Source organism: Xiphias gladius, chromosome 2, assembly GCF_016859285.1.
Source record: "Xiphias gladius isolate SHS-SW01 ecotype Sanya breed wild chromosome 2, ASM1685928v1, whole genome shotgun sequence".
Taxonomy (NCBI): Eukaryota; Metazoa; Chordata; class Actinopteri; order Istiophoriformes; family Xiphiidae; genus Xiphias; species Xiphias gladius.
Genome location: NC_053401.1, coordinates 1,064,338 through 1,091,649, shown reverse-complemented (window position 1 = coordinate 1,091,649; position 27,312 = coordinate 1,064,338). Strand labels below are relative to the sequence as shown.

At 45.7% G+C, this 27,312-nt stretch overlaps 1 protein-coding gene and 1 long non-coding RNA gene across 2 annotated transcripts; one reads left to right on the top strand and one right to left on the bottom strand.

Moving 5' to 3' along the window:
* Positions 1–1,884: 1,884 nt before the first annotated feature.
* Positions 1,885–3,915, top strand: LOC120798023. The gene is made up of 3 exons (XR_005708609.1): positions 1,885–1,969; positions 3,615–3,695; positions 3,785–3,915. It is a non-coding gene; the product is annotated as an uncharacterized LOC120798023 (long non-coding RNA).
* Positions 1,962–27,001, bottom strand: kiaa0930 (KIAA0930 ortholog). Its single transcript, XM_040141917.1, has 10 exons — positions 26,248–27,001; positions 15,678–15,826; positions 10,644–10,748; positions 9,994–10,071; positions 9,749–9,850; positions 7,323–7,463; positions 6,278–6,466; positions 3,909–4,068; positions 2,677–2,832; positions 1,962–2,210 (listed from the first exon to the last, which is right to left on the bottom strand). The coding sequence occupies exons 1-10, from the start codon at positions 26,390–26,392 to the stop codon at positions 2,170–2,172; spliced, it is 1,266 nt and encodes a 421-aa protein (XP_039997851.1). The 5' UTR covers positions 26,393–27,001; the 3' UTR covers positions 1,962–2,169.
* Between the last annotated feature and the right edge of the window lie 311 nt (positions 27,002–27,312).

Here is a 27,312-nt window from a genome sequence, read left to right as displayed (position 1 = left end):
TAAAAACGAGCAGAATAAGTCATAGTTTGGGAAATAATAAGAATGTTCTGATAAAATTCTTCTTCATGACATGAAGTTTTTACTCAAAACACATCGATTAGGTTTCCTGACCCTCCCTCGTCATAATAAGGCGACGTCTTCATAACTCATAAAAAGGTCAATTGACCGGGACACCGGAGAATGAGAAGGATCGAAATTGTCGTTCATCGAGTTTCTGTCGAACCATCGGATTCATTCAACGCAGAAAAATGTGCTGATTAATCACTGAGGTCAACGTCTGACAGACAAAACAAGAGCTCGCTGATAAATGACAGCTTTAACGCGAGAAGGCCGGATGCATGTTGTGGCTTTTGGGAACTTGTGACGGACGTTGTTTGGACATTTTCCGGACGATTCGCTGGAAAACAATTCGGCAGCATCTTCGCCGATCGGATGGAGAGAGTCTGGTGTTTGGGCCGGTTCTTTCTGACAGACGAGCAAATGTTCGTCAGAGGAGAAGAAAACGTTGACGTTACGCACAGTCAGATCTTAAGGCTTCGGGAGCACAGAGGGGGAAGAGCCGCCACACGTGGATCCAGAACTTCAGGCCGCTTCCTGTTCCGTAGGTTTTGGAAGCGGAGCCGTTTCGGGCTTTTACCTCCAGTTTCCCTTTAAAGTCACCGTCGCTGCTGTTGTTGCTTCGGTAGTTTTTCAAGTCACTTCCAGTTTGTGAGTCGCAGTTTTTGAACTAAAGCCGGAGCAGTAAAAAGTCAAAGCTGGGTTTTTGTGAGGGGTTTTTTTTGTTTTTTTTTTTTGTTTTAACTCGGTGGTGAAGAGCCACGGGAGAGAAGTCGACTACAGTACATCTGAACACGAACCCTCACACGGCAGGACTCGTCTTTTAAAATGCGGACCTCGGGTCTGTCAGGTCGGGGTCAGATCCATCTGGACTTGTGGCGGCGTGAGCGTCGAAAAGAGAAAAGAAAAACACGTCTCGGTGAATAAAAACAATGCTCGGTACCGGCTGGACTGTGCCTGCGGTAGAGGTCTGTACGGGTCTCAACCCTCGGACCCGGTCCGAAACAGACCTGCGGAGACCCTGCACAAACCTGACTCGCCCGGATTCACGTCCACGATTCTTACTCTCGTCGAGTCCCGATTCTAAAACGGTTTTAGCCAATTTTCAGGCGTCGCTCTGGGTCCGGTTCGGTTCGTTTGCGCCGTGGATCCGGCGGAATCGTCGTTAGCGTCGCTCTGCCTTTGCTCTTCTCGCTCCCGCTTGGATCTAACGTGGTCTGGCTCCGAGCTCGGGCCGAGACGTGCGGACGCGCCCCGGGTTTCGTCTCGTCTCCGCGGTATTTGTACAGGACGACAGGCCGGTTCCGCGGCGCGCCATGACACCTCCCGGGCGCCGTAGGTTTAACAACCGTAGCACCGTCTCTCTTTAAAAATGTAGTTTTTACATCGGGGCGTTTTTCCGACAAATTAATCGACGCGAATTCAAGTTGCGATGAACATTTGTTAAAAGTTCTGACATTGGAGAGAATGCGGAAGTACGTGGGGGGAAATGAAGCGGCAGCAGGGATCCGCTCTCTGTTATGAAGTCTGAGCAGATGGATCCGACCTCGCCTACAGGAACCTCTCCTCACACACACACACTCACACACACACACACACACGAACGAACGAACGAGTCGGACGCAGCTTCCCGTTCACCCCGCGTCGCGTGAGGTGCGTTAAAGACTAAAGAAGAGACCGACTCCACGAGGTCCGACGCGGAACCGTCAGTCAAGGCGTCTCAGTGAGTAAAGCAGCAGGATATTTACAAGAAAAACGCGCGCTCTTCGCCTCGTTCCTGGTCAGAGTTCAGCCAATGCCTTTTCACGCTGAGGTCATGTGATCCTGACGCCAGGCCCGTTTCCGTGGAGACGACCTATGACACAGCGGGAACTGAAAAGAAGAAGAAGAGGAGGCACTTCCTGAATGGCTGGTTTGTTTGTTTGTTTTGTCTTCGTCCCTCCGACGGTGTTTGTGTCTCGGTCGTCTCCTCCGACCGCCCCCGGCTCCAAGCAGGTGTCTGGTTGCGGGTCTCGGTCTGGACGCCGGGGGGCGCTGCTGTTCGTCTCGGTGGCCTGATGCAGGAGGCACTTGGTAGCGATGCTCTGAGGGGGGGAGGGGGGTCCAGCCCTGCTATGTCATCAGGATGGGCTTCTGCCTCACCTCCAGGATGTCTGACACACACACACACACACACACACAACCTGGGGTTAAAAGGTCAGGCCGTCAAACACAACCGAGTCCTGTTAAAGGCCCAAACCGGAGTTTCTGCACGTTTTAGCCCATTTACTTCAACGAGTGGAGACTTGGCGCTTTGCTGAAAGCTGCGGCTCTGGATCAGAATCTCTCACTCTTTGAAAAACAAAGGTGTGTTTTTAGCGGCATTTGACAAACTCCGCTTCCCATCAGCCCTAGACTTCCGGCAGGTCATCCGTCACGGCTGGACGGAAGCGGAGAGTCCACGAGCGAGCCGAGCGTCTGCAGTTAGCTCACGTGTCCGTCTGTGAGCCAACCGCGGACGCTGGACCGTCCTGCCGTGACTGGACACTTCCTGCTTCAGTCGTCCTGCGTGACATTTCTGTGAACCACAAAAGTAAAACCCCAGTTTTTTCCTGCGCGGCTTACGCGTCGACCTCTCACCTGTGGTGATGCGGTGCAGTGGCAGGGTGACGTAGGTCAGGTGCGAGTACAGCAGGAAGTAGTCCTCGGTCCGGTTCAGTTTGAGCCAGGAGCCGACCAGAGAGCGACCGGTGCCAGACAGGGAACGAGAGCGGAGGTTGGTGGCGGTGTGAAGATCTGAAAACGCAGTCAAGTAAAACTAGGGTCAGACTCGACGAGGGAAGAGTTCAGGTCTGGTCTGAACTTGTAATAGACCACAATCATCTATTTGGCGACTGGGTTTTGTATTAATAGAAGAACTGTGGCGCAGAGTAGAAGTATGAAGTATCAGAAAATGGAGACGCTCAGGATTGTGCTGCCAGTTAATTGGATTCAACCAACCAAAAGCGAACCAACCCAACACTGTCAGAAAGAAACGATGTTAAACTGTGGGACCTGTGAAATAAAGTCACACCAAGTTTTCACCACAGTGTAAATCCAGGCCAAGATGGAGGATTTTTCCTGTTGAATATTGTGAGGTTTTGTTAGGTTCTTCCCCCTTTCTAAAAAGGTTTTATATAAATATACACGTGTTGACATCTACTGTTTGCGTCAGTTCTGTGATTTCTGTTACTTTTTTCCCTCTATTTCCGTTTTATATTTTAACCCCTTAAACCTCGGTTGGTCGGTGGCCACAGGCTCATTTTCGACTCCACCTGAGAGTCTTGAGAGGCACCAAAAAGCCAGACTGTGTTTCCTCGTAGAGGACGAGTTACGGACCTGGAACGAGCTGAGACGCAATATAAAGTCAAACAGTGGAAATTAAGATCATTATTAAAGCCTTGAAGCTGCTTAAAGGGGAAAACTGCATATTGAAGTGAAGTGTTTTATTGTTGTATATTTGTTGTCTGAATGTTTGACTATGACGTCAGCAGGATGTAATACATTTTGAATCAGTATATTTTTTTATCCATATCCAGCGTGTCCCGTGTCACGTTGGCCATTTGCCTGAAAAAAGCCCCGCTGGGATCAAAACATGGCTCCTCTCCAGTCCGCTGAAGGTCTGGGAGCTTTAACCCTGTGTGCTGACGTTTTTTTCCATCTTTTTCCCCAAACGTGAAATTTTGACCTGTTCTCACTCATATTTTAGATGATTGTTTGGTTCCCGATGGTCAAAAAAACCCCAAACAAGTGCTGGGTTGAGGGTAACAAACGGCCTCGTTGAGAGGCTGCAGCCTCAACGCGGACCTCACTGACCAGGATTCCTCTGTTACCTTGGTCTTCCTCCTCCCTGAAGAACTCCTCGCTGTCGTTGGCGGAGTGGGATTTCTTCATCTCGGCGATTCGGTTTCGGGGCATCTTGCGTCTCAGAGACGGAGAGAAGAAGGAGGGACGGTTCCTCTCCGGGGTCGGGGGGGTGCTGAAGGACGTCACCTGGAGGGAAACGAGGACACACAGTCAACCTCGAGCACGCGGACGCAGGAAGTCACGCCTAGGGCGAACCCACTGAGGGTTTATGAGCGTTTTAGGACACCGAGTAAAACAGAAACCTCTCCTGACAACAGGCCGGTTTCTAGACACTCAATGTTTGGACTGGGGGTCTAACGTGCGCCCGCTGGAACTGCTTAGCTGGAAAAATATCCACCGGCCAATTAGCCGTCATTAAATGATGAACTGAACATTTGAGTCGGATCCTATGAAGCACTGATACTCGCTGTGAAGTTTGTCCGTCTGCGGTTTAAACTGATTTCCGTTCTTTCCACTCTCGCTACCTGTTGCCGTCTGTTCTAGTCGTAGAACTTTCACCTCGCTCCAGATTAAGTCGTGACCTGAAAAGCAACTGAGTACATTAACTCAGTACAGGTGTACTTGAGCGAACACTTTATACTTGTACTGCGTTTCAGAGCACTACGCCGATCTGACAGGTGTAGAAACACACTGCTGAAGATTCAACCAGGGGTCCCTGAGCTTCCCGGCTTGTCAGGTGATAGTTGGAGCCTCTCGTCACGTCTACAGTCTGTTATCGTGACGTATTAGTCAGAGGCCGAGTTTCTGCAAAGCGTTTGCTTTAACTTTTAAGACTTCAGCCACATGTAGCTGATGATGCTTCTGTACCTTTACATCAGTGGGATTCAGAATGCGGGACTTCTACTTGGGATGGAGCATGTTTACACACGTGTACTGGTACTTTTACTCAAGTGAAGGATCCGAGTACTTCTTCGAGCACCGCCGTGAGCTGGAGGTTTCATTCTGGACCCCGATTGGCTCTAAACGAGTTGCGATGTCATAAATCCTGCAGGCGAGCGGAGAAACTTTCCTCCTTCGGCGGATGAAGGTGAAAACCAACTCGGCACCGTGGCTGGAAACAACAGCTGTTTCCATTATCGGCTGATCGGATGATTTTTTCCATGTGTTTTTATTAATCGATTGGTTTATAAAGCAAAAATATTGAACTGTCGACCTCTTCGTATGTCTTGTTTTGTCTGATCAAGTCCAGAATCCAAACATAAGTGATTAACTATCACTGAATTACTTGAATAATTCTTTGATTATCAAACTAGTTGCCGATTGATTTTCTGCCAATAGACTAACGGTCTAAGTTTTGAAATGATCAGCCGCCAGCTGTTTTTCTTCCCTCTTCTCAAAGTGTCATTTCCTCCTGAACTCTGAGGGTCCATAAGACGTCTGTGACACACATCCAGAGGACAGACTATTAAATGATGCATAATCCAGTCCAGCAGCATGTATTATTGATCGTGACCTGATTTCATGTCTTCATGCGGAGCTCTGCACGAGTCTTTGTGCTTTCCTACGGTCGACTCGGGTTCTGGGTTTTTCTGTTCCGTCTCTTGCGGCAACAGAGAACCAGTCAGGGGGAAATGAAACCAAACTCCTCGTCGGTTCCCTCGTTGGTGTGAAAACCGCCTCGACTTGTAAACCAACAAATGGGAAGTTTGGAGCCCCTGCTTCCTGAACTCAGGGGAAGATTGTCACGATAAATGTTTCACACTGCCTCAGATATGATTTGGAACCAGTTTAAAAAGCTAAAAATCGAGCCTTTTCTGACAGAGTCTAAATAGTGAAAGTTACAACAGAAAGAACTCCGGAAATGATCCTGGTACAAACTTGGGCATGAAAATAAACATCCAAGACACTGAACGCAGTTTAACTATGGGATTCAAACTAAATCAGCACAAACTGCTTTAAAAGCGATTTTGAATTGATGATTTCTAGATAATTTCCCGAAGCACTGAATCAGGTGAAGAGGATCCAGTTTGTTGGTGCTGAGGTAAATTAATTTGTATAATGAACAAACGTTAACTCCCAATATTATTAACCCAACATTAAGCTGTTCCGAAGACAAGGAACTACAAGAAAAATGACTCGGTTTTGGTTTAATTTGTCTTAAAAAAACAACAAAAAAAAAACCAGTTTGGTTAAAGTTTTTCACTGGACGTTACAACTACACTGATTAATAAAACTGTTTAATTTGCTTTTATGCCTTAAAATAATACACAAAGTTTATTTTTAAGGCATATAAACAGTTTTTGTTCAACCTGCTTGTGGTCTCTACAGTTTTGTCATTAATACATCAAGTGATAAAATCCACTTTACATGGTTTACGCGTTTTTTTTGTCCTCACCCTCTCGTGCATGGGGGACACCTGGTCCTCCTCGGTGCCACAGGGGGAGGTGTCACCTGTCGGGACCCTGCTGACGGCCATTTCGGCGTGGCCTTTGCCCTGCGGGCCCTTCATCCTCACAAACTCCATGTTGTTGTACTTGTAGAAGCCAAACGACATCCGCTGGGCCATCTTAGCAGCCACGCTCACCTACAGGACACATGGTAATGAGCTGGTGAAGTCAGAGCGTGAAGAAAGACGGACCTGATATATTCAAGGACAGCCACCAACAATAGGAAATAACATCTGCACATCAGAGCTGTAATTACTACTTGGACGTTGACTTGACAGGTAATTGCGAGTCAAAAAGTGGACGTAAGCGTTGCCCCGAGCTCAGCTGTGCTCCGACTGTAAAGTTAGCGTTGAAGCTAATATACTGAAGGTAACACGTTTAATATCACAGCCCGTTGACACGATGTTGCAGCGTTGTCAGGTTGCCATGCAACTGCTAGCACGCTAACATGCTTTCAGTTATAGTTAGCATGTTAGCATGATTTATAGCAGTATTATATTTTGTGGCATCATGTTCTGAGGCAATGAACATAAAATAAATTAAAAAGGAAAAAGTACATTACTTTCCTTTGATTATAGAAAAAAAAAAGAAAAGGTAACTGAATTTCTACTTATTAAGTTCATTTAGAGCTTTTGACCCCATCTCATGGTCTTCCTCAGCCGATGTAGCTTGTTCTGGACAAACAGTTTCCCGAGGTCAAAAGTGGATTTCTACGCTTAGTCTTTCTTTTGGACTCAGTTGTGATAGAAAATTCTCAGTTTAGACGTTTGTGTATCATAAATTTAAAGGCCACTAGCTTCCGTCTGGCACATTAGCATTTTAGCATAATGATAAATCTCACGTTAACATTAGCGTGGTTTCATGTTAATGTGCTAGAATGCTAACGTCATTAACCCCTGAAGTAGAGTCAAAGACTTAGACCTGGTATCCCATCGTGTTTCATTGTAGGTGCAGGTTTTTAGTGGTTTCTGGTCTTTGGTTGCAGTTTCTCACCCGGTTGTCGTAGACCTTCTTGAGGGCCTCGTAGCGGATCGAGCCCTGGAAGATGACACCCTGGAAGGTGTTGCTCTTGTCGCTCGCCACCAGCTCCACGCAGACCATCTCCCCCTCGCCCACCGTCATGTCACTGAACACCTGCGCGAAAACACACAGTGATCAAATCCATAGACACACACGCACACAGAGCGACTGCTGCAGCTGGCATCGAGTTGTTCAGCAGTCGGCAGTCATTTCTCGCCCCCGAGCAACAAAAATCCGCTCATTGATTTCCCTCCCTGGAGAGAAATGTGTGTGATCTGGTGCGTTTCCCTCCAGCCGACCTGCGAAAACGAGGCGTTAGTGCAGGAGCTTGTTTTTCAAAGGGAGTGAAAAAGCATCAAGTCACACCTCATTACTCCTGCAGCATCGGCTCCGGCCGACCACCAACCGGGAGACTCTCAGCTCCGTCACTGAGGGAAAGACCACTTCAACGTCTTTACCCACATTCAGCTCTCGTTAAAGAACTGATTCGGTTCAGTTGAATTCAATAATCACCTTTAATCATTTGATCCCTGGGCGGTTTTCACTACCTTGTCATGTGTGACCATTTTCAGGAACGGGGACAAAAAAATCACACGTCCACCGGGTCACAGACGTGGAGGGAAATTCTCCCGCGAAAAACCCGATTCGGTTCTTTCTTAGACTGAAAAGTGAGCAGTTGCATAGGTGAAGAAATGTGGATCTTTCAATCACAGTCAGAAAATAAGACGTTGATACGTAAAGTGCTACAACAAATACTAGGCTATAAAGGTCCCTATGAGTTATGTGATACTTTATTTCTGTAATGACTCTGAAGTGATGGGAAGCGACAGGTACTTGTTTAAAATACTGGTAGTAGCAAGTAAAAATAAGCCGTTACTGGGAATTGTGGGAAGGCAGCAGCTCTGAAGAAGGACCAATGGCTGGTAGTCACTGATGAAATCTCCTTAATGGAAAAACTGACAGATATTGAGGCTACAAGAAGCAGAACTGGAAGGAAAATGGGGAAAACTGACTGGAAATGACAACGACAGAGCGGAACAGTGAATAAATCCACCACTGACGTGTATAAATGACGGAAAAGGTTTTTGTCCTCTGTTACTCTCTTTATTTCATGCTGAAGGTCTTTTGCCAATAAAGATTTCAGTGAAAAAAAGAACCTGAGCTCATTATGTACCAATGAACGTTCACAGATTAACGAACTGTGAGAGGAGACCTTCGGACCTTCAGAATAAAAGCAGCGAGGGTCGTTTTTTTACATTCACTGAACGATGAATGGAAATGATCAGAAAAACCACGTCCAGTGTTTAACTGTTCACTTGACCTGCTTGTTTTCAGTCTATCACTGTAGCTGCATCACACAGAAGTGACATTATAGCACTTGTCTGCTTTCGTGCAGCTGATGGGACAATTAAATGCTGCAGTTTTGTCGTGGTTGAGCCTTAAATCTAAAAAAAAATTGGTTTATTTATTTAATATTATTTTATTTTTGGGGCTGTGGAGTGTTCACACAGGAAAAGTGACAATATTAGGTCACTTTTAAGTAAGAAGACTAAAAACTACTGAATGTTAGAGTTGATGGACAGTTTCCTCCCACTGAGGAAAAGAGACAACACACAGTTGTTTGACAGCTGCAGAAAAAAGCTTGAAAAAAAAAAACAAAACAAGGTTCGCTGGGTACTGAATCTTCAGACAGGCAGTCGGCTCTCTCTGTTAAAAGTCTAGTTCCTCTGGTCCTGGTTCCTCTGAGCCCCAGTTGTTTACATGTTGGAGAGTCTGCAGCACCAAGAGTTATAAGGAAAACCTTTTTAAAATAATTCCTAAGCAGGTTTCTGGACGTCTAACCTGAGAAGAGACAGGGTTTCTGTCTCCTCCTGGACTCGCATCACTCATCTGCACCTCTTCAGTATTTATTGTCGTTAATTATTATTAATTGGCTCTTTGGTGCAGAGGATTCCTCTGGAGTTTGAATGGAAGCGGACGACGGTGAAATCGCAGCTCCAGTTTTCCGGAGTCAAAATAACCAGCGAAAGATCTGATATTCGATTGGTGACTTTTCAATCATTCTCTGGCTCCAGCTTCTCCAACGAGAGAGAGTTGCTGCTTTTCTTTGTCATGTATCACTGTAGACTGAATATTTGGGGACTTTGGTTGTCATTGGCATTTCTTTCACTATTCTTTCACTATTTTTTGACGTTTCATTGACTAAACGATGAATTGACCGATTAAGACCAACAATCAGCAGAAGGTCACAGACTGTCCTGCTTTCTAACGCATTTGACAAAGACATTTTCTTTAGTGTTTAAGCTGCAGTTTCAGCAGTGGGAGTAGAAACGGTCGTAGCGTTGCCAGTGGTCGAACTATCAGTAGTAGTGTGACCGGTGCAAGTGTGTTTTCATTACCTCCTCAAAGTTGTCGATCATGAAGAAGATGTTGGGGTAGCTCATCTTGGACTCCTCTCCTTTGCTGTCCATGGCGTGTTTACTGGGAGACGCAAACACCTCCTGTGAGAGGAGGAAACAAAACGGAAGAAAACCAGACAGGATGAGTGAAGACCACCAACTTGCTCAGCCTCCGGCTGGGATAGATGAGGCCAGGAACCAGCCGACTGGAGCTCGGCTGCTGCCGCAGTCGTGCGGTTTCTCACCTGACACTTCTTCTTGTGGATGTGGATGTCTCCCGCGTCTGAGCGCGTGCAGACGGCGCACGTCACCACGTAGTCCAGCTGGAAGACAGTGGAGGTTCCAGGTCACCTCGGACATCAGTGTACAAAACACATCACAAGACGACTGACAACAAAGAGGAGAAACTGGCGGAAATGTGCCTAATTTTGTGAAGCTAACAGAGTGGTTTCAGAAAGTTTTCAGACTCTTCTCTTGTTGCACAAACTCAAAGTGTTGTTGCTTGTGGGGGAGCTCAGCCCAAAACCCCCCCGGACTTTTCTCATTTAATTTTTCTAGAGAGCTGCTGCACATGTTGCATCATGACTTGCAATTCAGCCAATAAAACCGCAGCGTCAGCAGCTCCTGGTGGACCGGCTGGAACTTCACCACAGCCCAACGCGAGGTGAAACATCTGGACGGATTTAGCTCAGCCCTGCAAACGTTTTCAGTAATTACAACAAGTCCAGTCAAACGAGGAATTTAAATGGCTCTGGATACTCGTGAGGGAGATGTGCTACATTTTTTAATTAAATCTGTAACAAACCGCGTGCGACAAGCGCAGGAGTCTGAAAAACCAACGAGCTGCTTTCCTGCTCAGTGGGGTTGTTTTGTTGTGTGCGTTCGTCGTCATCACCTTCTGCAGGATCAGGTTCAGGTAGACGCTCTCCTCCCAGTCGATGTCGGGGTCGCCGAGGCCGGGCAGCTTCTTCGAGTCCCTCCTGTAGACCTCCACCTCCACCTGAGACACAGTCCACATGCTGCGTCAGAACCAGAGACGGATGACAGCACAACACGCTACACAGTTCAGTCTAGCAGTACATCCTGGCTCCCTCATTTGGTCGCTCCTCGCCCCTCAGACCCGGACCCGGTTCCGCTCCTCTGCCTGAAGGCTCTGAGGGGCGAGGAGCGAGGAAACAGTCTGACACTCTGCTGGAAATCCGTTGGTGATCGGACCGGTCCGATACCACACCGCAGCATCACTGCAGTTTAAACCAAAGTGGACAAACACCAGAACCAATGAAAGACTCCCAGGCTTTACACTTATCGTAATCAACGAGACTTTTCTCCTCAAGATCGAGCCCGCGAGAGGAGGAGACTCTGATGTCTGTCGGCAACAAACACGTTTTAATTGTCACAAGTCCCCGTGTGATTAATGCGTAGAAGTAGCCATTAGAAGACGGTGAACTGTGGCCATAAAGGGAAGCACATGGTCAACAGCAATACTCAGACAGGCTGCGGCGTTCAAACCATGACTGACTGGTGTCAAAGGGGCCAAAGTGGACCAAGAAACCCCCCCCACACACACCTTTAAACCAGCAGCAGCAGCCTGGAGATCAACGGCTTCAGAAACACTCAACTCAGCCAGTCTGGCACCAACAATACACACAGATACCAACAATCACGATGGCATCTCCACCCACCCGTCCCTGAAGTCACCACCAGCCACAGCTACAACCTCCACGGCCGGTGCTGATGTTAAATATGAACACACACACACACACACACACATACACACACACACACACGCACAGACCCGGTGAAGGTCGACGTCGGCCGCTCTGCGGGGAGATACGAGGTCTCGGCGTGTCAGGATTCATATCGCTCACAAACCACATAGAGCGAGGGGGCGGTTGCCGTGGTTACGCTGCGTGAAACGTGAATGTGTGAGATGGGAGAGTCCCCTTCACGGAGGAAGCAACAATCCACGTCATGATTCACATTCCTCCCAGAGAGGAAGCGGGAGGAGGGCAGCAGCGCGTTCGGACGGTCGCACTTCCTCCACCCCTGCTCCGCCCGTCATCACACTCGGTTGGTGGCGAGCGCCGTGGACAAAAAACAAAACCAGAAAATGACACTTCTTCAGGGTCCTAGGCAGAAAAAAAGGAAACTTTTTGATGTAATATTTTAGTCTATTTGTTTAGATTTGTTTGTTTGCAACCTTTTAATTTGTTTACATTAAAGGGTGGATCTGTATTTTAAAGTTATTTCATTTTCTGCAATTTTATGTCAAGTACTTTGAGCTGAAGCTTCTGTATGAAAGATGTGATTCAAATGACGTTGTTATAATATTATTATTATTGTCATAACTTTCAGCAGAGATTAGTACGCAATAATTTTCAAAAATAATCCTGACGTTCACATCGGCATTATACCTATTGATTTATTGATTTGCTTTATGATAATAACTAAAGGGAAGTAGGGCACTTTGCTCTGCTGGCAGCTGAGCAAAGTGCGGCTACTTATAGAGGAAAGTAATTCCGGATAAATTAGTGACATTAAAAAGAAAAGGTCCTCGGCTGCTGCTGTTGTCGATCATCATTCTGCAGTTTCATCTCAACATCTGAGGGAAACGAGTTTTAAAATCGCTCTCGGCTGGAGGGGTCTCTACACCCCCACACTCACAGTGTCCAAACCCCCCCCCGGTGGGAAAACAACAACATGACACTAGGGAATGGTTCGGTCGGTAAGTGACAGATATCTCATAAACCGACGGGAGTATCCATCAGTCTCTTAGAACGATGAAGTAAAAGTCTTAATTTTTGATAATTACGGGGAAAGTTTCCAGGAAATCAGCTGTGAATACAGGACCTGTATAATACAGCGTTACTGCAACGTGAATGAGGTCTTGTTTCCATCGGCTGCTGTTGTGTGAATGTGAGCTGACTGGTTGATGGAGATCAACAGCGGGTGGAGCCGATTCTCCAGTCGCTGCCACTAAGCCACCACAGAAGAAGAGGACGCGGCGAGACGAGGTCATTAAAAGAAGCTGCAGTCGAAGCTGAGACGATGGAGAACCACGTGGAGAACGTGATGGAAACCTGACCTTTCTGCTGGTTCCGTGTGTTGACGTGAGGAAGGTTCCAGCCTCCTCACGGCTCCTCACTGACCTGATGGTTCTTCAAGGTTCTTTTGTGGTGGATGGAAACACACAAACACACAGTCAGAGTCCTGACTTATGTTTCTCTGCACCAGGAGACAGAGAAGATGATGATGATGATGATGATGGGGGTCGTAGAACAATCGTGTAACCACGGCGACCGGGGACAGCAGGGGATGTAGGACAAAGTACAGACGGCAGAGAGAGAGTCTGTGCAGACGAGTGCTGCTCAGAAAACTTAATTATGAAGAGAAGAGGAGGAGGAGGAGCGGAGACCTTCATCGGACATGCAAAGGGCAACATCCACTCGATGTGCACTTAGTTACTTTATACATTTATTTGCACAGGTTTTGTATCCCTCCTCCAAAGACACTCCGCCACTCCGTCCTCTGTGACCACTTCGGCAGTGACAGGGGTTTTCTCTTATGTGCTGAACCTGTCGGTGAGATCAGTACGAAGGAAGGTTTAAAGACCCGGATGATTCCTCTCACAGGATCTGATGCCCGTCGTCTGACAATCATCCCAAAATTAGATCAATCGCAGCTCCGTCCTCGCCCGGCTCATTGTTCACAAAGCTGATTATTTTAAACCATGAAGCTGTGTTCACGGGAAACGCGCCGATCGTTTCCTCGGACTGATCCTCGCATCAGGACTCGAGCACCCAGACAACGCAGCGGAGTTCTCTCTCTGTGAACCGGAGGACGGGTCTCATTAAGCTGCCGTTGGACAGATGCGTAATCTAATATTCACTGGACGAGGCAGCAGGTGAGAGACAACGCTGCCACGTTCTCCGCATTAAAGATGAGATGGACAACAGAGAACATGGAGAACACGTGATCACTGGGGTTTTGGTTCCCGTTAAGGGCCTGAAGTATTTTAAAGGATCAAATCTTATTTTACCTTCAAACAGTTTTCGGGCTGATTTCATGTTTCATTTTAGGAAATCGTTTGCTTTCGTCTGGACTTTGTTAACATGCATATATGAGATGTTTTAGAGGAAAATTAAAAACGAGGTTATAACACAGGAAGGAGCCTTCAGTCACTCCAGCAGCACGTTCCTCTGCTTTGGTCCAGACTGAAATATCTCAGCAGCTACTGGAGGGATTGTGAAAACTGTTCCTCTTATACATCAGTGTGGGGTTTCAGCAGCTGAGGGGGGGGGGGGGGGTCACTTTTTCTAGGCTGATTTCGGTACCGTCAGACTTCATGAAAGGTACATTTGACTATTTTTAGTCATATAAAGAAATGGAGGAGCATGAAGGAGGTTTTGTAACAGCATCCAGACCGTACAAAGTTAGAACCTAAAGCTTCCTCTTTTACAAGGCGTTTTGTTTTTAGGTTTTTTTTTACCTCTACTTTATCTTTGCCTTTACTGTATTTTGTTCTTCTCATTAGTTTAATCAGGGTTAAATCCGTATTTGAATCTTGCTTTGAAATTTTACTTGTATTGTACTTTATTTTAATTTTTAGAAAAAGGTGCTTCCAACTTCCAAGCAACTGAAGCCACACAACGGTCCAATATTACCTCAGTATCGCAGTCAAGGGCGTTCGCCACCAGACCTGAGCGAAGGCCCCGCGGTTTCGGCGGCGGTTCTTTGTTCCCTCAGCACCCGTTTGGCTTCTAACGCAGTAGGAACAGGGCTGCTCCGTGGAGCGCGTCCCAGTGACCGGACGAAAAGGCCAGTGTGAAAGGGTCCGGTCAACCCAGGGGGGGCTCAGGGAGCATGTTTACGGGAGGAAATTAGGGTCTGTAGCCCTGCGTTTCCCACTGGAGAAAGACGTCTTTAAGACCCAGACACTGCCCCCTGCTCCTTGACATATTGTTATGGATAAGAAACGGTTCAAAATATTACGGGGGGGGGCATAGAATATAATTCTCCCTCTTTAGTTTGTTTTACAGCGTTCCCTCCACCGCCCCACGAGACTGAGACCGTTGTCATTCCTCTGATACAACACACAAACTCTCCCTGTCAAACAAAAAGAGAAAGAGGAAGGAAAGAAAAGAGGGTGAGACCGTCAGTGATTTGAAGAAAGGTAGAAAAGGTCGGACTTGGCCGGATTTCCACTGAAATAACGAAAACGGCGTCGCGCCCGTACAGATGTGAAGAATGGGCTCTGACACCACACATCACAATAAAGGAGCAGTTCTTCGTTGTAAACCTAAATATTTTGGACATAATCTCAAAACAGTGAAACCAGAAACGGTCTAACACTGAATGAATATTGAATTAAACCTGCGACTTAAGCTGCATGAAGAAGCATGAGGTCTGTCACACCTGTCCTCTACCTGTGGATATACAGCGGCTACAGAGAGGGTCACACGCACCCTCACTCTCTGCTCGTTTTATTCTAAGTTTCCTACTTTTACTTCATAAAAATCAACAACGAAACTTTCATAATGAAAAAGTGAAAACATCTTTTTGAGAAATTTCTGCAAATGTATTAAAAATCAAAAACGGAAATCTCCCGCTCACAGTTTTAAAAGGAAATCTACTGCAACAAAGTGCAAACATGAAGGGGACTGAGAACCTTCTGCAGCCGCTATATTTCAGACATCCGGGCTTGGATGTGGAGCTTACGTAGGACCTGGAACTGTATGAGTCCAAGTCAGGCACAGGATGGGTCTTATGGGTCCGACCAACAACCCGCCCCCCCCCCGGTCAGTAAAGTCAGTGCCCAGCTTGTTTAGACAGACAAAAGCCGATGGTACATGTTGGAGCCCAGCGGCTTCGGTTTAGCTCCAGGACTCGCGACAGACCACCAATCTTTAACTACACCCCGTCTCGTCACCTTTTTGCCCTCGGTGTTGTCGGCGCTGACGTAGGAGAGCTTCCTGCGGACGTAGAACAGCATGTCGTCCTGCCGAGGAGCCCACTTCTCCATGAAATATGTGGAGAACATCCAGGTCCAGAACACGATGCGGTCATCCTTCAAACAGCCTGCAACAAACAAACAAACAAACAAGAACAACAACAATATGATGGGTTATTCATATTGAAAAGATTCTTTGTCAATTAAACACAAACAGGCAGAAACACACAAAGCTTACAAGTTAAAAAAAAATATTTAATGTTCAAAGAAATATTTTTAATCTTTAAAAATGTGAACCACAATCATTACAAGTTAAAAACACTGGCATCAAAACAATTAATATTTATTCACTGGTGTCGACCAATAATATAGAAAACATCTGAATCAATAGCATCTAAATACTTTTCTGCCAGATTAGGATTTTTCTAATTCCCAGGAGCCTCTAATAATAATAATTTCCTGGAAAAGAGCTTATGTGTATTTGTTAATTCTTAGTACATGTAAAGAAATTACAGGAGGAAGTTTTCGGTTTCTAGCTTTTTACTAATTCTGAACTTTTAACGTGTTTGCAGTTCAGCGGCCGAAATGACAGGAAACAGTTTAACGCAGGTGGAGCAGACGTCAGTTACAGGTAAAACAAAAACAGTTGCCGTGGTCACCCAGTGCGTCCGTCCGAAAACCCCTGGAGAATCTCAGCCGATGGGATTTTTTGCTGCTTCTTTCCAACCTGAATATTAACGGCTGCTTACAAACACTCTTCAGTTTTCCGTCTGACTAGAACAGCTACTGGGCCTCTTCTCCCAAATACACACTATATGTCATTTTTACCCAATCACACAGACCTCACCAGGAAATACCCTAAGAATTACAAATTCTTAATCATATTATTTAATGACTCTGAAAATTTGCCGGAGATTAAAGGGACCCGTAAAATGAAGCGTCACAGATTTGTTCGGAGACTTCTAGAAACGAAAATGTAAAAATGGAAGACGCCTTTAAAGGAATATGGATTGTGAAGTTTAGAATTTAAAAGTGACAACGTTTCATCGATTTAAACTTTATAGATGATTTCGATGGATTCACCGACGTGCTCGGTTTTGCAGAACTTGACAACAGAATCAACGCAACACGCGCCTGGTGAACCGAACCACAGAATACGTCCCTGTGGAGAATTTCACCTGGCCAGCTCGACGCTGATTGGACAGCCCAACCGAGTAACCAGCCACTCTCTCTGCTTTCTAGGCCCGAGGGAAGTGGCTGCTCTAACGGGAAGTTTAACTTAATGCCTCGTCATCCTCTGCCTGGTTGCCTGGCAACAGTTGCCGGGCGGCAGGCAGGTGTCTCGGCCTGTAAGGGGGAGCAGAGCCCCCCCCCCTCGAGGTGATGGGGGCAGGTGGTCGACACCGTCGGCATCATCTGAAACACACGAGCGTCAAATCGATCGGCTGCGGCCGAGCGTTTTTATAATCTGACAATTTATCGTGTTTGATCATTTTTCAAAATAAAAGCGTTGTGTGAGTGTAACAATCCAGCTGCGTGTGAATATTTCATGAGCCGTTTTATTGGCCATAAAGAGAAAAGCACTTTATATCTGCGCTGGAGCCAGAGCCGAGTAATGGAATAATAAATTGTGATATTACAGTCTGACCACAGAGCAGATTGCATCGACTTCACACGTCGCTTTTAGAGCTTCTCTTCCTCCGACGTGTTTTCAGTCATTCAACTCACACGCTGACCTGTTACCTCAAAAAAAAAAAAAAAAAAGATCTGAAGCCAGGTCATTTTTACCCTGGAAAAAACATATAGATCAAGAAAACTAAATACGTGCAGTTTGATTATAACAAATATAAAAGTTTGAAGTGTCGTAAGTAATGACTTAAGTTTATGGATAAAGCAAAGATGCACAGTTCAGTCTTTTTTTGTCCGATTTAACTTGTACAAGTTATTATATACTGAACTGTATCTCTGTTTTATTTGTGTATATAACTGCTCTTAACCTTTCCGGATTCTGGTACTTTATTTCGCCATTGTTTTATTTACTCTCTAGTCCATTTATCCCCCCGTTTTTCATGGCGATGCAGAGACAGCGAAACCTGTCGCTCTGGGACTATGACAACAAAGTCTTTGCATCTCGAATGGCTCTGGGGTTGGTTACGTCAGTCACTCGGTCCAGACTGAAACAGCTCAACAACCATCAGACGGACTGTGACGAAATGTGGTTCAGGAGTTCACGCTTCCCTCAGGATGAACCGGAATCTCTCTGCTGATCCTCCGACTTTTCAACAGCTTTGACCAAACTGTTGCATTTTGACTGAACTCGGTGTCGACGTCCAGCAGGAATTCATTACTTTCTTCTATGAAAAACGTACAATTTCAACTATTCTGGAGCAAATCTTGGTGAAGAGGAGAGAGAAGTTAAGGTGAAGAAGGTAGAGAGCTCCTGCACACTGTAATTTAAGTATATAACTGAAAATGTGTTATTGATACTTTAACTCTCTAACACTTGTGAAACCAAAACACACTCTCTCACACACACACACACACACAAAGCGACAGCAGTAAAATGAGAAGTGGTTCGAGCTGGGAAAGAATCAATCATTTATCATTTATCTTTTATTTTGGAGGCCTGAGCTTCAACCAAATGGCCAAAAGGCTCCAATCCCATCTTCACCAAACTGAGCCATTAAAAAAAAAAACCCTGACAAAATAAACTTCCTACCTCCTTTGAAAACTAACTGACTTCCTGCAGTCGTTTCATAATGAAAGCCTTCGTTTGCACTGTTGGTCTTCTACCCGTTTCACCTGTTTATCCTGTTTACCTCTTCATCCCACGCTGTCAGTGTTGAAAACATTTTTTAAGAGATACCGATACTGTCATGGCCTCAGACGTTACCATTAGGATTAGGATTAGCTGCAGGGGCGGTATTTTGGTTTACCAGGTCCGCATGTTGTGGGTAAAGTCCTTCTCTGACAAGATAAATAAAGAGGAGTGGAAGGAAAAGAAACTGGATCGTATTGGCATTTCATTTAATTTCACAGACGCAAAATGAATCGGTTTAACTTAATGTGAAACTGTGGGGATTAACCTCGTTTTCTTTGATCGGCTCAAGCTCTAATTTAATTGTGGAAACACCTGAGCTTCCACAGAAGGTCACTTTGCTGAGATGTATTCTAAAGAATTAATTCTTCAGAATGTCCCGTCAACATGTATCTTATATTCCTGAAAAACTGACACTCGCCTCTACACATTCATAGACAGACATTAGCTCTGTGTTGACAATCTGTGGACACACAGACAAATAAAAAGTCAACAATTTAAAATTGCATCTGTGGGTTTTTAGGGAAATTTTGTCTGAGGGGGCGTCCACAGTGATTTATAGAGTACATGACTTAATCGGTTGGTCCGCTGCAGTGGAACTGTTCACATTTCACACAACACAACACCTTTCTGCTCAGGCCGGCAGCCAACCAGAGCTTTTGGGTGTAAAGAAACGACCCCTGGCCTCCGTCCAGTCAGACCTGACGGGAAGGATTTTCTTCTCGGACAAAGGTGAGTCAGTGAACAAGACCCGCTGGCAAACTGAGGAGGGGAAGCTTCCAGAAAGCTGCAGCATCACTGAGCATCATCCAAACAGCAAAAGGACACACGGTAGCAGCCAGAAAGGGTTTTTCTGATCTGAACCAACAGTCTAAGGATAGAAGGTGTTGTAGGTTGTGCAGATTTAAAAGACCTGAGAACAAGTGGATTTCTGATTTTGGACTGTAGAAATAAAACTGAACCTCACCGTTTCCCATGAATATCAACATAGGATATTCTCAACTCAACTATTATTATTACTGTTATTGACAAGGGTTCTACAAGTCTGTGGAACCCTACTGGAGGGATAAACAGCTATCTGACATGTTGCTCTGAATCTTCCGTAGTTGTTCAAACACTCCTAAAAGATGACTAACGACCCCTGGATCCTCCTTAACGACAACCAGAACCACCTAAGGGCCTTAAAACCTCCTGAACGAACAACAGAGCCGCCTGTAACACACAAAAACGCATAAAGGACTCCTAGAACCTTTTCAGTGACCACCAGAACCACCTTAGACCACCTAAAAGGAATCATAGAACATACTCAGCGATCACTAGAACCATTTAAAAAAAGTCCTACAGAACCTCCTCAGTGACCACAAAAACCACCTAAAGCACCTCTAGAACCTCCTTAATGATCATTAGAACCTTCTACAAGAATAGAAACAATCTAATCTACAACTAGAACAAGGTAAAGAACCGCTACAACATCTGCAATGATCATGAGGATCACCTGAAGGACTCCTAGAACCTCATGAAGACCACTAGAACCTCCTAGAGGACTCCTAGAACCTCCTCAGTGACCACTAGTAGCTCCTAAAAGGACCTCTAAACCACCTTAATGACCACTAGAACCACTCAAGAACCTCTAGAACCTCCTCATTTACCACAGAATCCACCTAAAGCATCTCTAGAGGCTCCCTGATTACCACTAGAACCTCAACGTAGCAGCCAGGACTTACTGTCAGCTTTGGTTGACCTTTATGACACGTATTAGTCTCTCCTTATTGTCAGTTGTTTTATTTTGGTTGTTAATTTGGCCTCGAAAGGCTCATTAAAAAAAAAAAAAAAAAAGGTGTTAAACATCATATTTGTGGCTGCTGTCCTGCACATCTCTGTGTTTATGTTATTCCAGAGCGAAGCAGAGGTACGGTTCTGCAGCGGCCTCAGAGACGTTGATAAAACTCCTGCTCTTTTTATAGCTGCGTATCAAATTTTAAAAATACATCAACTGTGTTATGAAGCCCAGCGCACTATCACTCATAATCTGATGAAAGTGATCTGAATGGCCCAAAAATCAATCTCTGCTGGCACTGGCAAGACATATCATGAGCCTCTGTTCGGTCCGTTTTATTTTTTATGACAGTTATATAATACTTGGTGGGAGCTCAGCGATGCTCTGTCAAAGCTCCAGTGACCTGGATGAAAGGATGAAGGAAGGGATGGTTTGACGGACTGGTGGATGGATGGGAAAAGAGAAACTTTCAACGCTGACTCCGCCACCATGGTTAAAGGTTTAAACCGCATGTTAACGAGTTAGGAATCTGTGACTACTACGATTGCTGTTGAACATTAGCCTCCAGTGCCATCAGTCATACATTGTCAGTATCCGTGGAAGTAACCACTTTAGAGATAAACAGCATTCTTTCTAAAATAATCCCCCATTTGTTGTTTTGATGATGGTGGTGGCCCACTAGAACCACCTAAACGGTTCCTGGAACCTCTTGGACCACTAAAACTGCCCTCATGACTTGAAGAACCTCCTAGGAGACCAATAGAACCTCTTCAATGACCGCTAACCCTTTAAAGAAACCTTTTAGCATCACCTAACGGACCCCTGAACCTGCACATTTCTTATGACTTAGCACAAGTCGGGAAAATAAAATTGAAAGATGGTTGAATGTTTTGAATAAGCGACAGCCTTTCATGAAGATAAATATCAGTATAAGCTTGTACTTATTATAGTTATAACAACTGGGTTTCCTCTTAATGTTGGCAAAGCCCCAATTATTTAATCTTTTAAGTTCTGTCTGACAAACATTTTTTATTTTTTAGATTTTATAAAAAGTGCATAATTACTTGTTATTGTTGTCTATGTCTGTGTTGTTTATTTTGACTTTTCCCTCACACTTTTCCACACTTTGGTTCTCTCGTGCTGCTTTACAGATAAACTAACATGACTTGTCTTGATAGCGGTCATCCCTGTGACTCTGTCTGCATCACCCCTGTCATGTATTCAGACTGAATGAATGAATGACTGAATGACTGAATGACTGAATGACTGAATGAATGTGCCCCTCTCATGCTCTCTGTGTCTGACTGTTTGAAATCGGTGAATTGATGACACGCTGCTGGTTGGATGAGAGGATTTAAACCGAAGACGTCGCACGGATAAGAGTCTCCTTACAGGAAACTACAGCTGGTTTCTTCATGGCAACGCTGACTAATCCAGATTTAGTCACTGGCTCATATGGTGTCTGTCATTTAAAGCTACATTACCAAAGGTTTTTCTTCCATCATGGTGCATTTTTACGCTTTTGCTTCAGACCAGAGGTTTTCAAACAAACTCAAACGCCCGAAAAACCCAAAGACCTGACCAAAAGATGAGTCTTGGGTCAACTCACCCTCTGTAATGTAGTGGAGTGGAGGTATAAAGCAACAGAAAATAGAAATACTAAAGTAAATTAGAAGTGCACTTATGCTCAGTACTAAGTAAAAGTACTTAGTTACTGTCCACCACTGGGTATCTGAGAGAATAAGTCAAAATAGGTCATTTATTTTCTCTGCAAAATGTAAAAACCACAAAATGTCCCATTGTGACTGGATGTGGGCTTTAACGGGACGTCAGTTACAAACTGCTTTATCAGGACCGTGCACCTTTACAGTGCGAGCACATGAACGTTATCTATGAGCAGTTACACAAACAGGCCGTCCAACGTAAACAGGCGGGAGGCCTCCCGCTGTGATCTCCTTCTGTCTGCGGGTTTCCTGCAGTCGCACACACAAACACATATGTGCAAATAGACTGTACTATGATAATAAACAGAATCACATGTAAGAAACGAAGCATTTTGACGATGGTTCACTGACGCAGGCGTGACTGCGTTTCACAGATTCAGACTCTAGTTTCCTGCTCAGCTCGGCCTCACTGACTGAATGAAATATATATACACACATATACAAGATTCATAAGAATTTGTGTCTGTCAGAGTGTGAGTAGCAGACAGATCAGCTATTTTTACTGTACACTCACACTGCACTCGGTCACGTCATGCGGTTTATGAAGAGCGGGTCTCAGCAGCTGAGCGAGCTACCTGCTTCTATCGATCGATCTGCATCTAATTTTCGGTTGGTGAGCAACAAACTGCACAACATTAAAGCAGTAGACTGATGTCAGTGTATTTATAGCAGGCAGCAGAGCCATATTTCACTGGCGTGTTAGGAGGTAATTAAACCTGAATCATTGATGTTCATCTCTCTGTCTCATCGGACTGAACTCTGCCGTTTCTGCTCCTGTTTTCAGCTGGTTTATAAACAAGGCCCTCACCAATCTGACAGAGTTTTTCCTCCAATTACAGCAGTATTTTGCATAAAAACAGCCTAAGTTCTCAAATAAAAGCCAGAGTTTAAACCGGTGTGAGTGGACACACACACACACAGATACAAGCCGATCCCTAATAAAGGCAGGAGTAGAATTACCTGCACTCTAATGTCCCTCATGATGAAATCAGTATAATGAATCTCTACTTCCTCCAGAGCCGCCAGACTCACCGCTCTGCCACTCTTTTCAACACTAATCCGGTTTTCATCCACTAATTCATTCCAGTTACTTCTACTTTACCGTTTTATCAAACGTTTTTAAGCCTCGTCGATGAAATTGTTCAAAAAAAAAAAAAAAAAAGGTCACGTAGAAATAATTCAACCCGCTTTAACCTGCAGCACATTCAAGTCAAAGAAAGCTTAATAATACATGACGGAGTGATTTCGAAAACATAATTCTGAGCTTAGTAATGGTACTAAAGAGAAATCAAACTCTCTAAAAAACACAACTCTACTTGCTCTTAAAGTTCTTTAGGTTAAATTCTCAAAAACTTGTCAAATTCATCATTTACCATGACCAGGGGGATCATGATTTTGTCCTTTGAGGCTTTTAATGTGAAAAATCAGTGCAGAGAGTTCCGAGTTCCAGTAACTGTAACTTAACAGCGATAAAAATAAAAACAGCGAAATCAGCTGATGCTTGTGTTTCTTGACCTGTCGGACTCGACCTCAGTGAGTTTAATGTGATTATTAATGCCTGAAACAATGGACAAAACCCCCAAAATAAGACCCCAGTCGAGTAAAAACCTGAGTCACTGTTGATGCTGACCGTCAGACTCAGACCTGACTCACACTCAGCAGCCCGTAAAGGACCATGCAAGGACACAGACTACAGACTCTGAATGAAGTAAGAAAAACGCCAGCTACCGTCGGAGCACAGGAACCAGCTGCCAGACATGACAGAAGCACCAGTGTGGTACCAGAAAGGTCAGCGACCTGCAGGTGCAAACCAAACCTGCCGTATTTCTGTCTGTGGTGTCACTGAAACGCCAACACGCCTCTGTGTTTTCAACACTGGGCTTTCACCTGCCCGTGACTGCTTTAACTGAGCCTGTGCTTTCTTTCTCCTTTGTTTTATTTCTACTAATTAAAGTGTTGTTGACCAACCCCCTCCTCAGACCGGACAGGATCACTTTAAAAATGCCACAACGAAAAATGAATAAAATAAAATCAAACCTCTGCAACAGGGCCGAGACTGTTTTGTTGTTTCCGAGGACAATGCCGAAGCCAATGTGGAGTTTAAAATAAAAAAGTCCTTAAAGTGGTGAAAAAGAAAATGCAAATCTGAACACCTACAACGCCATGAAAACTGTGAAAAGTCCATCTGCTGAGGAAGATCATACGATGTGACTGAAAGGAAAGCTACTAAATGGACTTCATGGTGAGACTGTTTTTTAATTGTTAATTTCTTTAGTCCGGCAAAATGCCAAAAAAAAGTTACTGTGAGCCAGGAAAAAAAAAAAAGGAATTTTTCCATAGACAAGTCTCCCTCTTGTCAACACGGACTGCATTCAAAAACCTGTCAGTTTAAGAGAATACTGATCATACTTCTAACTACAAACGTAACAGGGAAGGACCCCTGTGTTTTTACAAATCATCAGGGTTTTCTGCTAAATTCAGCATTTGGCAGCAACTTGTTTTGATTAAATGTTAACGACAGTTTGTTAATTCACACCGGACACTCCATCCTCCACAGAATTATTGTTGGACATTATCAACTCAGTGTGGGAATGACAGCTACATTCATTTTTAGGGCTGCAACTAATGATTATTTTCATTATCTATTTTTTTTTTTAATAAATTGAATAAATGCTTGGTCTATAAAATGTCAAAAATTGTGAAAAATGTCCATAGCAAGTTCCTAGAGTCCGAGATTACAACTTCCAGTTTCTCCTTTTGTCCGACCAACTTCCCAAAACCCAAAGACGTTCAATTGACGATAATGTAAAACAGAGAAAGACGGGAAATATTCCAAATGATTCTCCTGAGCAAACGACGTAAACTACGAGTTGACACACAGGTTTCTTCCCCGTCTTTCACTGAGGCTGACGACAACAAAGCAGAGGGAGTTCGGCAGTAAACACGAGCCCATGTGCCGTGATGAGGTCATGGGCTGTGAACAGAGCTCTATTGATTTCTCCATCAGAACGAACGACCCACAAACACAAGCAGCGGGACAGTCTGCGGGGATCTGATCGTATCTGCAGACCAGGCGTCCACGGGCTAAAGGTCGTAACAGAGAACACACACACACACACACACACACACACACACACACACACATTGCAAGAAAGACCTACAGAGTCAAGAGAGAGACAGTCTCTGCAGGAGATTTCACTGCAGAACTGGAGCTTTCTATCAGCTGGTGGGTCTTCATCACTGTTTGATAACCAAAGATCTGATCAGTAACGTCTTTCACCTGAGAGCTGACCATCCGTTGGACAGGCTTCATCGGCGAGATCCCCTCCTGATGGGAGAAAAGTCCCCCTGAGGGACTGAAATAGGAACACCTGCGGGGCAGTGTCGCCGAGGTGGCGGAGGGTGGACACAGCTACGCTCGGCTCGCCACACTTCAATGAACTCAACGCGTCTTTGGGCCCGGGGCTGCGGGGTTTGAGGGGCAGCATCTGCTCGGGAGTTTTCCGACCAATACTGCAGTCGCAATTTACACAGCAGTTACTCTCCATAGGTTTAAGTCCAGGCTGAGCTGGATCACCAACCGGGGCAAAGCGGGCAGTTGCCAAGAGGGTCTAGTCCACATCATTCACATTTTGTCCAAACATTCTCACCACTGAAGTAAAATCTCAGCCGTGATATTATCTTGTGGTTCTGTTCTTGTAGCGGGTCCGTGCTGTGTCCAAATCCAGTTTCAAGACCTTGTGGCTCTGGGGCCCTGGAGCAAATCCCCTTTTTGCCGGGCTGGTAAACCAGAGCATCATCCTCATCACAGGCCCCACATTAAAGTAAGGATTATTTTTTTACATCTAGATATAGATACACACACACACACACACACACACACACACACACACACACACACATTTAAATAATTAAGAATTGGACACTGCTCCTTGAGATCAGACCCGCGGCATTCAGCAATGAAGGGCCCATCCCGGCTGATACTGCACTTCAGCGGTTCCAGTTCATAAACCAGCTGATGTAAAGCGACCCTGGGGCTCTTGGGGGTCTTGCCCTGCCTTGTAATCTAGAGTAGGAGTCTTACCCCGGGCCCAATATTAAAGGCTGTTGGATGTAAATACGCACAAGTTAGATGGTGTTGGAATAGATAGGACGTGGTACCGGACCACCGGACCACCACACACACCACGTCGGGCCCACAGGACACGAAAAACCGCCGGATCATCTCACCCAGTCCGCTGATCTCCTGACGGACGTTGAGTCGGTTCCTCTCGTCGGCGATGGCCTTCAGCATCTGCTGCAGAGATCCGTCCCGCTCTCCGTTCTCCTCCTCCGCGGGCCCGACAGCCTTACACAAACCGGGGAAGGACGCCATCTCCGCGCTGGGATCATGACAGTCCGGGCTAACAGCTACCGACGGCACCGGTTCACGGCAGCTAGCTGAGGAGGAGCGGGGAGGGGGGAGCGCCGAGGATCCCCCCCCGGTTCTTCCCCTAATTAATCCCGGGTGAGATCCTTAATGCGGCGGTGCAGAGCTGCCGGTGGTCGGTACCGGTGTGGTGCCGGAGGACGGAGCGGGCAGGTCGGACTGCTGAAGGAGAGGGGAGAGGGGGGTTGGCGGCGGCGGCGGCGGGGGGACGGACTCCGGTCCTAGTTCTGTTGATCAGCTGGAAACACCCCTCACACTTCCTGTAACAACACGAGGCTTTTAAAGCGACAGAGTCCCTGAACGCCGTTCTCACAGGCGACGTAGACACTTCTGTCACCTGGCCAACGTTTCATCACAGCCAGAGTCCAGAAGAACGAAATAAAACATGAAATACTGAGGACAACAAACGTGTGTAATAATCTGATCATAATTCAGAAAAATGGCCAAAGTTCTTCTGGAACCACCACACTGGATCTGAATCCTGTAACCTCCGGTCCTCTGCGGGTCGCAAATCGGGCGCACCGCGAGTTAGCGTTGCTGCCTAGCGTTAGCAGCCAGCGGGAGAGTCCCCGCCCGGCTGGTGGAGGCGGGGAAGGGGTAGTTCCCGGAATAGGGGAAATACAAATACAGCAGGGGCTGTTCTGTGTTTGCCGGGCTGGGGCTTTTGCCCCGGACCGGTTACCTGCACCCGCCGTCGGTTGGAACCGGAGTTACGGCGAGACCCGTGACCCGTGAAACCCCGTGTCACTGGAGACAGACACTCAGCCGCGTGAATATATATATGTATATATTCATATATATATATATATAATCAATATTAATCCAAATACCACGAAGGCGGCACCGTTTAAACGGTGATAAAAACG